The following is a 17,202-nucleotide window of genomic DNA, read 5'->3' on the forward strand; positions in this document are numbered from 1 at the left end:
GGGGTTAGTAATAAAAAATTAATTTATTCAATTAACAATTAAAATAAGAGCTATTCAAAGAGGAGATCCTTATCCAACATGATATAACGGCATCGCAAATACATGAACTTGACAGGCCGAATCTTAAGTGATTAATTATCTGCATAGAAATAAAACTTAGATTATTTACTGAGAGAGATAATTCCGAGACTATATTTATACGGCACTCACCACCAAAACTTTCGGACCCATCTCAATCCTGATCGTCCATGTTCATCACCCGAGATTCCCTTCGTTCTCCTCTCACCTCGACTCTTCTCACCCCCTTCACGACTACGGGGAAAAAGACCCCGTTTTTAGCAGCGTGTCACCTTATATAGGCCCGATGGTACCAGCGGTTCCTCAGAAGAATTGCTTCTCAGAACTCGCCGGTTCCCTTCATGCCGGCGGCTCTATTATTACGAGAGACCGTCGAGGCGCCAGAAACTGTAACACCGTCTGCGTCTCGCGGTGTTACATCAGTGTAGAGGAAACTCCAGAGACTGGGGGAACTTTTTCTATATTCAGATAGAATTTTAGTGTTACATCACTTCTAGTTTGTGAATATGATCAATGAATCTGTGTGCTATATATATATTTTTGTGGTTGGAAGCACCTGATGACCACCTTTCCAAAGGGTTTTAACTAAGCTTTTTGATTTAGATTTAAAAAAAAGATTCACATAATCCCAGCGAAGTGGAATCAGTATCTGACAGTATTGAGTTTCTCATAAAATTATTTTGGAGTCCTTGCCGCCCTATTGACGAGGAAGATCCCATGATATTTTGTACACTTTCATCTGCAGCAACTTTTTCGCTACTGACAAACAGGATATTATTGAAATATCTGACATTTATGGAAATCAGTTGATGTTTTAGTGTAGTTCTAGGTTTTCATGGTTTGCATTGATTGTTTCCAGTAGCATTTCATTTTGCATCAGCTGAGGCATTTTTGGAGGTGTAATTTCATTCTGATTTGCACATCCATCAATACTATTGATTTACTAACATCTTACTTCACAAAGGTTTTGCATCGGGTAGTTTTCATTCTTTTTCTCCTTTGAATTCTCATCATCAGTAACACTGCTTTTTAAAAACCGATATTTGCCAACTTCTGAAAAGTTTTATCTTTGGTGAATCTGTATCTTTTTACCATTTCTATAGCAATCGTAAGTATATGGATATTTCTACCTTGCAAAAAAAAGCAATTTATTGGACAAAATGATGAAAATACTTGAGAACAAAAGCCGAGACACACGCTGACTGACATTTGCAGATAAGAATAAAGGTAAAAAAGTTTCACTAATGGGGATTACACTGTATTAGATGCACAAAGATACTATCATAAGAATTTCAACCTTACAAAATCAATTGTGACATTGTTGATGGTATTATACGATGACTGCGTTCTAAAATATATGACAGGGTCAGTGTTGACCCCCCCTCTGTCTTTCTAGGTATATTTGTTCTTATCTCTGTTGCTAAGAAAGAAAATGAAAAAAGCTTTGGTGTATGCTAAGAACATGATAATTCAGGAAAAGTCAAGAGATTTCAAAACTTTTGGTTAATTCTTACTTGAGATATGGGAGCAAAGAGAGCGTGCAGAGTCACACAGACCACGTCCCTCTTTCTAGTGTTAAACTTGAAGCCATAGCTGACAATCACACAATATATTCATAATACCCCAAATTAATTCAACTAAAAAGGATTATGAATTTTGGATTATTTAAGAATTAGTTGATCCGACGAAAATAAAACAAAAACTGTTCTTGAAAACTAAAAAAAACCAAATTTCATGATGGTTGATTTTTTTCATTAAAAACGGGATTTGACTTACCGGTCTTCAGGCTTTTACCATAACATATATATTATTCAACTCAATTTTCAAACTTTGCTACATCTGAATGTTGGAAATTGGTTAATACAACACTTGGATCTGATGATAAAAAAAATCACATACTGCCTTCTGAAACTAATTTACACTTTTTTTAATAACTAATAATTTTAATATCCACTATTATAATATATTCAACAAATATAATTGAATAATAATATAACTAACCTATTATATAAATATTTAACATTATCATGAAAATGATAAGTTTCATGCCAAAAATTCATTTCACACAAAATTAAGTGGGAGCCAGGAAAATTTATTAAAGTCCACAGAATAGCAAAATCCCTTAAAAGCACTGCCTCTTGTTAAGATACTTTAACTACTAAAATCCTTAAAAGTTTTACTGTGAATGTAGGTTTTAACTACTGGCAGACCTAATAATTAATAATTGCATTTAAAGGGAGGAATTTCCTGAATCAGCTATAGTTATTCTTTTATCTTCCAGAATGATAATCCGCAATACCTCAGCAATTCATAGCTGCCAACTTTTGAAAATGAAAATTCGGGAGATCTTCGCGCAAACCCGTATTTTATGTAAAAACCACTCCCTAATAAATACAATAGGGATTTTTCCAAATAAAATAGGGATTTTCCAAACATAAAAGTTAAAGCGTAGGGATTAAAATCCCTACCGAAGTCAAATTAAAATAGGGATTTTACACACGTGGAAGTTAAACCTTTGGGAATAAAATTCCTACGCAAAAAACAAGTGAAATTGGAGGCCAAAACTTCAATGATGTAAAAATAAATATTGTGTTCAATCAGAAACGCTGTGAACAAACATTCTGCGCGAATGACCCCAAAATCATCGGAAGATGAAGGAAAACACCGTCAATTTTTGAAGAACACTGACTTTTTGTGACACTTGGCATGATGGAAGTCTTTCCATGACCGATGTTTATGTCCGTAACACAACTTGTACCAAAAGGAAAAGTCGGCCCTCTTCTGGAACGTTTGATGAAAGGAAATTCATCGGAATAAGTATCTTTAAAATTGATTAAATATGTTTTTGCTTATCATTTTGCTTTCATGCTTTGTTATATCGCACGTACGTAACTTCAACAAAAGAAATTTTGACCATATGCGCGTCACTATAATCTTCAATTATTATCCAGGACTATTGGCTGCTAAGCCATTTTCCTGCACGATAAGACAAACAACTTTCTTGTTACCATCAGAGGGTTTGTAAAACTTCCTTAAAAAGGGAATTTCCCCATTTACGACGTGTGACGTTATTTCGAAAGGGAAAAAAAAGATGCTTCATGCCCCACAAGAAATTCCTTAGAGATCGTTTTCATAAGCGGGGATTTTTTTTAATGAAGTAGGGAATTTTTAGGGACAATTAGGGATTTTTGTGATTTTCGTAAAAATTCGGGAGATTTAAGAACTTTTCGGGAGGTCGAGCGATGAAGCTAAAATTCGGGAGATTCCCGAAAAATTCGGGAGACTTGGCAGCTATGGCAATTATAGGCCTATCTTAAAAATAATTGAAACACTAATTAAATCCAGGATTTACTTTGTTCTAGCTATAATTCTTGTAATTATTAACATCTAGAGCCAATATCCTCAATAAAATACCTTGGTGTTTAGCTGTTTACATTGACTAAATTTAAAATGGCTCTCACTGTAATACTTTAAAATCAAAACTTCAATTCATTTTATATAAATTACATAACCTGAAACTGTATGTGATCCAATCTTTTTATTAACCTATTATTTTTCAATGTTCCACTCACACTTACTTTATGGGTCTACCACACTGGGAAAGTGAATATGCAACCAATATTGTTGCCATTATTTCTTTACAAAAGTTATTAGAATTTTAGCAAACAACTACACAACTCCCACAAATGGGGGGGGGGGGACTTCTTAATTATCTAAATCTCTCTCCATTAAGACATTTATACATTTTCCAAATCTATAGTTATAATCAAGAAAAAAAAAAAGCAGTTTTCTTTACCACCAAACATGCCAAGAACATCGAATACACACAATTTTGTATACACACTGTCTGTATAGTTCATAAAACTATTCTGAAAAAACATTTCAGCTTTCTCATTCCTAAATTTCATAATAGCCTTCTGAATGATATGAAAGTCTTCGTCACTTCTGATTTTCAAAAACGATCTCCAACAACATTTACTACAAATCGATAATACTGAAAGTAATTTTCGATTTCATCCTCTGATTCACAATCCCTTTTTTGTTACTGATTGTATTTTTCCACCTTGGTCAAATTATCAATTTAAAATATCTTTGCTATTAGCTCTTCTGTGCCAAATCCAAATTCTCATAATCTCATGTTGATGTACATTTTTTTTTATAAAATCTAAAGCACTCCCTGTTCATTGCATTTTTATCATGATATATATTTTTATCCTTTCATCATTACATGTATTTAATTATATTAATTTTTTTTTAACAACTCCCTTTCTCTTTCCCTATCCTCTTTTAATTTTTTTTTCTCTCTATAAAATGAAAATAATTCTATTTTACATTTCATAACGAATTGTATTATTATTGAGTTTTTCATTGTAGCAACCAGTATGAGACTTTGGTAGCTTTTAGTTCATCAAGAACAATGTATCTTTCTCTTTGCATGAATAAAATTGCTTTTTGAAATTATAATTAAACTTAAAGAAAGGAATTACTGAATTTATTACTCCTACTGGGTTGATAAGACTTTTATATTGGGAAGAGAAAATCTATTTGCTCTGAGGCAGTGTAGGCATATAGCTAACCTATGATATAAACTACTTAGCTCCATTGTATGATACTTCCACAGCAGTACAAGGTTTGTTCAAAAAGTATTCAACCATAATTTTTCATGTGTGAACCAATAAAGCTAGGGAAGTGTGGATTATTGCAATTATGTAGGCAATCAGAGTGTGCATGTTTGAATTTTTTCCTGCTTGCAGAAATTGCCAGCAGACTGCTGATGAATGACGAAGTGTAAGTGAGCACGTCATATTTTTGTTTTTGAGAAAATGGCAGGAAAAACTGGAAGAATGCAACTGCATTAAAATTTGAGTAAAGCTTGGTGATTTTTCAAGTGGAAACAACCTGCACAATTTAACAGACCTTCAAAGATGAATAAATGGGCACCACACTGATAAAAGAGTGGTACAACCACTTCAAAGATGGCCAAATCAATGGAGAGTGAAGTATATTCTGGTACTTCAGGGGAAAATATTTCTTGGACAAATCACAAGAAAATCTAGGCGCCAAAAAATTTTCTACCTAAAGAAAAAGGACCAAAATAATGCTCCTTTTGACTTTTTCAGGGCATAGTGACTATATTTCATGTTGGCAGATGAATTCCATGTTGTCGCTATGAATTCCAAACTTTTTGTGATGCTCTCAGCCTGTAATTTAGAAACTACACAGCTCTGGTATAGTCACCTCCAATGTATCAGTGATGTAATTCATGCTATATAGTGTCAAATACCCAAAATGAAAAAAAAAAAGGTGTTTATAAATTTTGTCCACGTGTTCTGAGTTTATTTATTGATTTGAAGATCGGGTAATTAAAGTTTATACAGTTGGGACTTGCTTATGAAGAGTTTGTTTGCAGCAAAAATGTTTATTTAATCTGATCGCTCACTAAATCTGTTTTCAGATTGAAAAAAAAAAAGATGTTGGAAAGTAAGTGCTTATAGTGGATATCAAGTGCCAGTATACAGAGTGCATGCACAGCATTTTACAGGTGAATCGTTGATCCCAGAGGCATACTGCCAATTAAAAAAAGTATCCAAATAAAGTATAGAATTCAGATACATCATTCATGTCGCAAGAGGTTGTATAGTTATTAAAATATAAAAACTAACTTTTTATACGGACACTCTGGGCCCAAAAACTTAACTAGAAATTTGTTGCCCTGTCTCTCCTGATTACCTACCGAACCTGGGGCGACCACCGATTGGATGGGACCTTTATTTTTCACCCAACTCCACTGGTTGGAAATTGCTGTATGCTGATATATAACCGGAGTTGGTATGCGGTAAAGTAGTTGTTTCTCTTGATAGAAAAAATTTAAAAAAATCTACATTTCCAAGTGCAATATTTGAATTCAAAAAATGAAGGAAAGTTGGGAAAAAACAGCATTTAATGCAAGAAAAATGGATTACTCACATTTAATGCTGTTTTTTTCCAACTTTCCTCAGCTTCAGAATGACTCACCTCTCTATATTTATCTAGATTATTGAAAACCTTTTTGGCAATAAACTTCTTTAAATGAGTTACTGTAACTTGAGCTGAACAACGAATAAATTTTCGTCGCATCTGCTTCAAAGTAGATGACTGTGCCTCAAGTAATATATTCACTTGCTCATCAGACCGGTGATAATCAGTTTCTTCTGCTTTTGATGTTGACTGAGATCCAGGTTCTTTCTCCATTAAAGAATCTAAAAAAATTAAAAAGGATGAGTTGAGCTCTCTTCTGCACAAAAAAAAAGTTAAGAAAATATAAAGCCTGCCCTATAATTACATTTGAAATATTATAAAATTATATACTCAGGACTTCTTAATATTGAGCTATTTTCAGTTCAATGGCTTGTTCCAAATATGTAATAGAAATATTTGTGTTCTGAAAAACTAGATTGCAAACATAATTCAAGGATATTATCAACCAATTTTTAAGGTATTTTAATGGCATTTGAATCTTGGTCACTAGTTTTGTTAATTTAAAATCATTTTCAAAACTTCAAGTTTACCCAAAAATCTATCACCAAATCGTATATGAATTCAGATTCATCTTTTTGACAAATACTTTTCATTCGTTGTCTTTGAAAATGTTAATGAAAATTTACAAAATCACAATAACCCCATGAAATTGAAGAAATTCCATTTTGGCCAACACATATGCGATATGAAAGTTTTTCTTTTCTACACACACTGGTGTTTAGAGCAGGCAGACCTGCAACACAGTAATTTAAAAACAAAAATTTTGACATCTGCTATTTTCACTTCTGATTTAAAGCATAGATAGCACTTAGTATACATAGTATATGTGCACCTCACATGTTAATAAATGTTAGTGTGACACAAATACATACATACATTATCTGGCATGCACCAATTTATTAAATAAAAGTTTTGTAGTTGAATGCTCACGAGGCGCATTATGCAGGTGTTTTGACACGATTCCACACAAACTGTCTTTGGAATTATTTCATACATCAGCTGCTTAGTAATAAATAATCTTAATTCCGACAAAATATCATTATCTTTTATTTAATGTTTAGTATTAGTTATAATATTCTTTATAAGTTATAAGTAATATTCTTTGAATGTTTTAAAGGGCTCTTTTCAACAAAGGGGTAATTAATGGCTTCTTACTACATTTTGCATCACAACCCCTTATCCTTAAATTGCTTAAATTATTAAAGATGATCTCTCACGCATGCCATTTGCTGTTGTAGAGGGAACAATGATATTCTCAATAGAGTTCTTGCAGTTTTTTCCTTTAGAACAGTTTCTCAAACAACTTCTGGCTACACAGCTTGCGAGTCAGCATTGGTTTGTGTTTTATGTGGATTTTGATGATTGATCGAAGCATGTGAGATGGCATGAAAACACACATTATATAATTGACAAATACAAATATGTGTGCATTACTCTGCTCTTTTTCCTTTTGGAAAAGGAAAAATAATTTTGTAAATTTGTAAATGTGGCCAGATACTAAAAATGCTTGCAGACATAAATTAACATAAAAAAGTGACCATCTGGTAATCCTCATGTGAAACTTCTGCAGTGGAAGGTCCCCTTTGAACCATATTTTTTTTTCTCGTGGCTCCCCTGTTTTACCCAGCGTCTTCAACTCTTATCTAGAAGCAAGATCCTTTATACGTATTGAAATGATTTTTTCAGTGAATTTATACTGAACGAAAATTTTGCAAAGCAAATTAGCCTCCAGATCACTGGCCCAGAATTTATTGATTTCCCTGCTAGTCCAAGTTCTATCAGGACTGTCTCAACATCATGCCGCCGCCCCCCCCCCCAGGCAAAATGATGCTATGGTAGTCCCATACTTAGATGGAAATAAACAGCCTACATATTTCCTACTTATTTTCAAAATTAATTGTACTATACAAAATATCATAAGGTGGGGTCACTTATGGACATGAGGCCCCCCGGGTATGACCCCTCACAAGAGTGGGACTGACAGAGCTGCAGCCCGGGGCCTGATATAATTTTCATCATTTTTTGTTTTTCACACTATAATTTAATATAGAGAAGGGGTCTGTGAAAAATCTAGCCGGACTTGCGAAAAACCCCATCCTATAGGGAACTTGTAGGCGGTGAGGAACGGGTGGGTCCATGCCCTAAGATGGCCCTGGTTTTATGGGTGGTTTTGTTGGATTCTGTAAGTGTATATTTACTAATATAAAAGCTTTATTTCTTCACACCTTAATTTTTCTTCTCAGGTCTCTGCAGCTCTCCAAACCACCTGTCATGGCCCTTTCTCCATTTTATTCCGTGGCCCCCTTGAAGTATCCCAGTACCACTAGGGGACCACATGGCCCCAGGTTGAGAACCACTGTTTTAGGACATATATTTTACAAAATTATTATTCATTTTAGATGATGAAAAGGGGCAACAGAGCAAATTAAAGGCAGAAACTGAAAAAAGATTGAGGAAAGAAACTCGAACTTATTACGAACCTTGTGTTGTTGCTCTATGTGCAAATGTGTGTTTTGAAGTGTACCATACTAAAGCAAATTTTACAAAATGATATTTTTATAATAAAAACTATTTTTAGATATATGTACAACATTTGGGTAAGTTTTTATTCAGAATTGTTTGCAATTTTATGTTAAAAATGATGTTTTCTTATGCTGAACTTTTTTTAAAACTCTAAAACATACTTTTTAAATTATTTCTCATTAAATACTACTTATTAGTACCTTTAAATAATTGCTATATTATGAAAAAAAAAAAGTTTGAAATTTCTAGCTAAAAAAATTGTTAACATATATATATTCCGAGTATTTTTTAAAAAATCATGAAAATTTGCCAAAACCCTCAGTCAGCAGGGACAAACGTAGTCAAAATAGCTCAGACCTGAAAGTGTTAAATGCAAGCCAATATTTTTTCCACAATACAACTGACTAAATATGCAGTGTCCTTATGTTTTATTTCTGAGCAATTTTCTACAATTTAAAGATCTTTGCAGACAAGTAAAAGTATGATATAATGAGTACTGCATATAATGAGAACCTTAAGATATAAACTTAACCTAATAAGATATAAAAATTTAATCTAATAAGATGTATAAACATAAGTAAGATATAAAAGTAGGAGAACTTTATGTCCAATATAACTATTATACTTATAACAAAAACCTAACTATAACAAGTGATTGTTAAATAGCTAATGTTAAAGATATAAAAAATATTTCATCACAGCGAGTAGAAAATTAGGAATTGCAACATTAATTTTTTTTTAAAACCTCCCTTCAAGAATTGAACATTATGACTCTTATCATGGTACATGCTACTCGTAGCAATTACTCTGAGTACTTTTAACAAAAAATGGTCACAGAAATGGCAATTTTTTTTGTCCTCTTCCTACGTTTGAGCTTCCACTAAACACATGGGATATGTGATGATTGTATTCAACTTACTGTATATACTCATGTATAAGCAGAGTATTTTTGTTGAAAAATTTGTCCCTTCATTTTTTTTGGGGGGGGGGGAAGGAGTCAGGTTATACACAAGTCAGTTTTTGAGGAGAAAATATTGACCCTCTACTTAACAGAATTATATAGTTACATGGCTGACTTGAAGATCTGAGAAGTCATTGTACTACTTTAGATGGTGTCAATCAGTAGAGTGATTTTTGTAGCTATAGATGACATTTGTTTTAACTTCCAGGTGGACCGTTTCAAACCGTGCTTACGTCAGTGCACAAATATAAAAAAAAAGCTCCTAGAATTGCATAACAAAACTGAATCATGCCAAGTTCATAATTGAACTAAGAAAAAGACATGAATCGTCATAAGTCAGTAATATGGATGAAACTCTGGTGATTTTCTATTTTCCTAACAATAGAATTGCTGATGAACTCAGAAAAAAAACCCACTTTCATTAGAATAACTGGGCATGGAAAAACACAATTCATGGTCATGCTACTGTGCATGACAGGCAGAAAGAAACTGCAATTGAAAAAACAAACACACAGTTGTAAATTTCTAAAGAAAGAAAATTCTTCGAAACAAAGTTTCCGCCAAGAATGATCATGAAAGCCCACGAAGAAATTTGGATGGATGAAAAAGGCATGCTGCAATTGATTGATGAAATATGGAATAAAAGACTCAGAGCAGTGTTCAAGAAACAGTGGACTAACTTCGATTATTATAGCCTTTAGATGTGAGCACCAACAAGTCTTGTAATGATTATTTAAGGAATTTACGGACCAAATGGATGAGTTTCAAAGACAAAGAAACAACAAAAAGCAGTGCCTTAAAGAAACTGAACATTGGCCTAATGTACCAGTGGGTATTATTACTATTTTCTCCACACTGTATGCAAATGGTGAGACATTGAACATTGAAGGACCGGACACACCCCGTTTCCCATCTCAAGGAGATATCGAAGCATTCCCAAAAGATGGGTGCATAAGGAATTTTATTAAATGAGTATGTATATATATCTACATAAATTTTTATAACAGAATAACAAGTCCAATAACAGGAGTATAAATTAACGAAATAATTATAATGAATCGTGATCTAAGAATCAAAATCTAAATTGATATTATATTGTCCTTGGCACGTCTGTACTCGATAATCAAAGTTCCGTTGGTGGTGGTCCGTCCGCGTTAGTTGGATGTCACAAGTTATAGTCATGTAGGCCATACAAAGACAAATCGATGTCATGTTTGCGTTACATGGAGTGCTGGTCCAAGTGTCCACCTCAGCCAATGTTTGGACACCCAGATGTTTTAGCTCATTCTAGGCGCACATTCTTGTTCCACATCTACAGTAGGTACCTTACATCTTGATTCTCCTGGACAAATAGGAGAATTTCATCATTCCCAAAGCTGCAGCGGCTGGATTATGGGTGACATTTATTCACCACGCGTTTACATGTTAAGCGTTTATTGTTTCTCCAATAAAGTTCGCCATTTAATGCGATATCAGTTTCATGAATTTTCAGTACCCCTACGTGGCCGCAAGTTGTAGACTCTCCCTGGTATCAGCTTTACTGGTCTGGAAACGCTGAAATTCATCCTTCTTCTTCTGTAGTCCACCCTTGTTGTCGTGCAACAAATATAGGTTACAGTCTGAAAATTGAATCAAATTTTGAATGCGCAAGAAGTTCATATGACTTTTTAGTATTCTTCTCTTGAATGCCGTCATCTGACTGTGACATCTGACCAAAATAAAATGTTGATGTATGTGGACATTGGCAGACGTAGTGCCATAGCGAGCCCATAGCACCACACTTACAAGCATTGTGAGATGATCGTCCAAAGCGCTGCAAGTATGTCGGAAATAGACCATGCTCGGTTAATAGGATCATTTTTGTTCGCGGCCATACACACTTGTGCAAAACCACTCGACATTGTATCTGGTAAGACAACCCAGTCGAGATTCTCAGTACAAAGAGATGGAAAGTACATATCTATTGCATTTTGCACATGGGCGGACATCCGGGGGGGGGGGGGGAAGGGCGTGGGGGGGGGGGGGAAGCAGCCTATTCTCTTGCAATCTTGATAAGCATTGGAAAATGAAATCTTTCAGCTTATCCGAATATGATGTCACCCTCCACTATTATTACTAAGGTTTCAACAGCTGACTGATGCGAAGATAGATCCAAGAAAGAAAATTCAACTGTCTTTGAGGGAAATTGAACCTGCGTCCTCTCACTTGCCGGGTGAGCGCACGAGACTACAAAGCCAACGAATCATCTTTCCTTAGAGCTCGTGTGCTCTGAACAGGGCTGTACATGGACAGCCAGACTCAGGCAAAAGCTCACATTGCTGACACTGCAATCATAGATGGCGACTTAGTCTGTCATGCATGAGAGTAATTTATTCGACTTGATTTATTTTAAGACCTTAAGTGGACTAATATTTTTTGATTTATCTCCATAATATCTTGCGGCACCCCTTAGCTGATATCTCAGCACCCTAGGGAGACTGGGCACACCGGTTGGGAAACACTGCTCCAGAGCCATAATCACAATATTTACACACTGATTTGTGATTGCTCCATGTATTTTATTTTCCAGCATCTTTGACAGATTTTCAGTTTCTCGTTTTACCTTTTTTTGCTTGTGCCCCCCCCCCTGAAGCATATTTTTTTTCTTGACCTTGCTACAAAATGTAGGCGGTGAGGCCCGGGTGGGTTCATGCCCTAAAACGGCCCTGGTTTTGTTGGATTCTGTAAGTGCATAGTCACACTAATATAAAAGCTTTATTTCTTCATACCTTAATTTTTATTCTCAGCTCTCTGCAGCCCCCAAACCACCTGTCATGGTCCCTTTCTAAATTTTCTGCCATGGCCCCTTGAAGTAAGTATCCCAGTACCACTAGGGGGGCCATGTGTCCTCCGGTTGAGAGCCACTGGTCTAGACCAAATTTTTCTGCAAATTTCAAATTATGATTGTATTAGATGGAATAATTTTCAGAAACCATTGTAATTTATGATTCATCTCAGCTAGCTGGAACACAACTCAAGATAGAATACAATAAATATGTGTATATTCACTTACTTCATAAACTTAAAGTCCACAATAAGAGCTTTAATAACCAAACTGCCTATGTTATCTCTCACAGGCGCAGACCTATGGGGGGGGGGGGGAGAGTCACCCTGATCACCCCCCAAGTGAAATGTGAATATGATATTGCATTCAATAAATCTGTTGAAATTACTTATATCAATATTTTTGCTTAAATTCAAGAAAACTTGGACTAAAAAATGGAAAAAACTTGGGTGTCCATAGAAAATAACGACCTAAGCAAACCACATTCCCAGATATGGACACCCATAGCTGCTGATATAACTGCTCCATCTAAAAGCACTGTAGCCTGTGTGGGATGACTGTTAAAAAAAGGATACGTCCAGGACAATATATTTCATAGATTTGTTAGATCATCTCATATTTTATGATACAGACCAATGTTTCTCATAGTATTCAGATCTTGGAAGGGGCCATCACCGTCCTCTGGAACTGCATCTGTTTTGGAATTGGTTATAAACTGTAGATCTCAATACAATTAGCCTAGGTATGTAGAATATGATAATGATGAGACAAAAATGCTCACTGTAGCTGTGAGGGATGCTAGCTTGTTACCATATCATTTTCATTATCAGTGTCTCTACCACATACCCAAAGAAAAGTTTTCTGAATTTTTGTTGACCTCTAGTTGTCTGCCTAAATAAGCTTTGCTGGAATCTTACATCAAATACCTTTCAAACCAACCATGACCATGGTAATTTTAATTAATGCACAGCTGGAAACCATTTTTCATTGAACACTAGACATGCTGGTGAATGGTGTAAAAGGAAATGACATATCAAGAGAAAGAATAGCAGAAAAGGAATAGTAAACTTGGAAGCAAAACGAGAGACTGAAAATCTGTTAAAGATGCTGGCTAATTCCATTTATGGCCCCCAAGAAATACAATTGCGAGGAGGACAAATGGCATCATCGAAAAGTCAGCTTCTATTGTGACAACTTCAAAATTTCCTACGGGAAAATTTTGTTTGTGGTGCAAGATGGCACAGAATTGAAGAATTTCAGCATTTTTGTAGCAGTATGTAGCAAATGAGGGGAAAATTGTCAAAATTGTAGCAGAATGTAGCAGACATCGGAAATTGTAGCAGTTTGTAGCAGATTTTCCACTCCTGCTAATAAGGGGTTCCTATTATGTAAAAGCCCCTTTTTGTGTATTGTTTTATGTGTAATGTGACCTAATCACTAGTTCGTTTTTTTTGGGCAGATATTACAATTGTAGCCCTATTTCTATAAAAAAAATTGTTGTCTCTTAGTGGATGGGGTATTTATGTATAAGGGTTGTTTTTATTTAAATCACCAGGTAGGTGAAAAATTGCAAAAATGTGACATTTGTAAGTTTTTTTAGGCATTCAGAAACTTAGCATATGCCCTCAGGGGTGGGGGCGCCTAATGTTTTTGATTGTTAGCTTAGAGTGATGAAGTCCAAAGAATGTTTTGTAGTAAATATTAAAAAAAATTTTGCAACAAAAATCTCACTCAATTCCATGATCGAAATTTTTCAGATCAGTTGCATTCAGGGAAATTATGTTTGTATCATAGCTGTTTTGGAGCCAAAGCCACCAAGTGCGTCCAGTTGTGCCAGTGGTCAGAAAACTGCTAGCCTCGCCTGTTCTAATGGTGACAGACATTGGCCACTTACACAGCCATCTTTATGTTCTTGATCTCAGATCTGGATTTCATTTCCTTATGGTTAGTGGAGCTGCTATCAGCTGTTTCCCAAGATCACTAAGTACAGCTTCCAAAAAACAGGATTTCATCCTGTGTGCGGCCAATGGCTCAAAAATATTTACCTATGGCACAAAAGAGCTTGAATTAAATCAGGCACTAGGGCGACAACTTCCTTGGACGTTTGTCATTGCTGATATACCTCAGCTAATTTTGGGACTTGATTTTTCAGAAAAATATGAGTTATTGATTGACGTCAAAAATATTCTAAGTACTGATAGTAAAACATCTCTTCAATGAAAGGGATTGAGTTGTTCAGGTCTTTCACGCCAATTAACTCTGATTTCTGGAGAATTACTGTACCACAATATTAAAAAAATATCCTGAATTATTCAATTCTCTTTTAAATTCTAATCCTAAACCTCATGACATCACTCATTGCATTGAAACTTTCCAAGCAGTAAAATGTCAATTTCAGTCTCCGTCCAACAGAGCATTATACGACCATCTAAAAGCAGTGGGAAAGTCCTATACATCTTGTTAACAAAAAAAAAAAAAGTAGAGATTTTTTTGGGAACAAGATGTGGTGATTTTAGGCGTCTAAATGCAATTACTATTCCTGATCCCATGTTCACGATTTTTCCAATTCTCTAGCCAGCAAGACCATTTTTTCGAAGACAGATTTAGTAAAAGCATACCATCAAATCTCAGCGGAACCCGAAGATATTCTGAAGACCATAATCATTATATCAATCAGATTTTACGAGTATGTATATATGATATTTGGTCAACGTAATGTTGCTCAATGTTTTCAGCGGTTTATGGATAGTTTAATATGGTTTAGGATGTTGTTTTTGCTACTTAGATGATTCATTAGTTGTTTCAGTCAATGCCAAATCTCATAAAAATGGTTATTTTTACACAGAGGCTTTTTGCCCATACCCAAAAAAGTTAAAGAGTTAAGTTAAATACCCATTGCCAAAAAATGTTGACTTTTGGCTATGGTAAATGTCTATCACAGGTTTCTAAAAAATGCTGCTGATTTGCATGAGTTAGTTAAAGAAAAGCCTAAACGAGATAAGTAGTTAATTACTTGGTGTGACTCTTCTAAACTCGTTCTTCACTCAATTATGACAGTAGTCTTGAACTGAAGGAACTTGCACTACTAAACGTAGAACAGTGCCTGTATTATGACATTTTTCTACTGGTGTTATTAGACTATATGTTCCTGAGGAATTCTGACACCAAGTATTTAGCATAATTCATGGGTTGTCGCATCCTGGAATCAAGCGTACTATCAACATGGTTAAAAAACTTTTTGTGTGGCAATCTTTGAGTAAAGACTAAAGAGTAGAGTTGAACTTGCCTAGACTGTCAAAAATACAAAATACAATGTCATGTGAAATCTCTCTGTACTTATCATTACTTACCCAACAACCAGATCAGATTTGCTCATGTAAATTTGGATGTGGTAGGATCCCTCTCACCATCTCGGGATAACTATTAAGTATTAACATGCATCAATTGTTTCACAAGTTGGCCAAAGGCATTTCAGATTCCAAATCAAACTGCAGAAACAATAGCTGAAATATTTTATTCTGGCTGGGTGGCTCATTTTGGAGTACCTGAGGCCATTACAACTGACAGAAGAAAAAATTTTGAAAGTGTTTTCTTTTCAAATTTTTTTGAAGGTTCCTTGGAACTGAAAAAACCAGAAACACAGCTTACCATCTGCAATCTAATGGCTATGTAGAACACACTCATGACTCCCACGGACTTCACATGGACAGAAGTTCTTCCCATGGAAAAACTACGCCTACTTCCATATGGAAGTTACACCTGCAGATTTTATGTATGGATAATCCCTCCATTTGTACAGTGAGTTCTTCCGAAACTCTTCCAAAGACATCCTTTTAAGGCAAGATTTTTTGGACAGTCTAAAAGCTTATATGCAGCAACTAAGTCCAACTCCTACTTCAAGTCACACATCTGAAACATGAGGAATCCAGAGCCGTGGTTTTGATCAGATTCTAAAAAGAACTTTTTTTTTTTTTTATCTCATGCAATAATTTTTTTTCAGATCGCTCAAAACTGTTTTGCCTTTTCTTGAAACTTGAGTGTTGCACTTACGTTTTGGTCCTTTTTTTCTGCCCAACATCTTTTGAAAAACACGTTTTAGGAGTTTTCTAACACCCCATCCTCATTGTTGAAAAATTACCTAGCATTTCACATACATCATTTGCAACTGTTGATGCTAGATCATTTTCAACAATATCATATTCATCCATGATGTTCATTTTCATTAGCACGTAATTCACATATATCTATATCCTCTAATTCGGAATCTGAAAGAGTTTCTAAATATCGTACAGCTTCTCCTAATGTGATATATATTTTTGATATGGTTACACTCAGCTGAACACAACAAGGCTATCTAGGATTGTCGTACTCGTTTTGATTAGTCTGCAGTTCGCAAAAATATACATTTCTAAGAATGCAAGAATAAAAAAGTACTCACCCAATATAAACAATCCACCCCAGAGAGCACATTCCTCTGTGTCATATTACCCAGAATTAGCCCTATAACCATGTCAAATGATGACAACAGCCTGCGGTTCGAACGTGAAAATCGAAGCAGCGCACTGCACATTACATATCCCTAGAATCCCACTCTCTTGAAAGGCCAATGTTCCATAAATGGAACATGCATTTTTGAACGCGCATAGCTGTTTAACGTTTAGCAGTACAAAGAAACTAATTGATTTACTTTGATTGATATATTAAGTGATAGAAACACACAAAATAATTTTCAATTTACTTCAAAATTTAAATTTTGACAAATTTTAATCAACCTAATATCAACCTAAAGTTTCGAATT

General features: G+C 35.0%; 1 protein-coding gene across 1 annotated transcript in view; it reads right to left on the reverse strand.

The window, feature by feature from the left end:
- The window catches only part of l(3)73Ah (polycomb group ring finger 3-like lethal (3) 73Ah), a 107,694-nt gene that overhangs the window by 27,296 nt on the left and 63,196 nt on the right, over positions 1 to 17,202 (reverse strand). The window contains exon 7 of the mRNA XM_089239423.1: positions 6,094 to 6,317. Coding sequence (XP_089095549.1) covers positions 6,094 to 6,317 — 224 coding nt within the window. The remainder of the gene's footprint in view (positions 1 to 6,093; positions 6,318 to 17,202) is intronic.

The sequence above is a fragment of the Pholcus phalangioides genome, unplaced genomic scaffold (assembly GCF_987345545.1).
Source record: "Pholcus phalangioides strain wild (caught in Gottingen) unplaced genomic scaffold, Ppha-v1.0 ptg000011l_1, whole genome shotgun sequence".
Lineage (NCBI taxonomy): Eukaryota > Metazoa > Arthropoda > Arachnida > Araneae > Pholcidae > Pholcus > Pholcus phalangioides.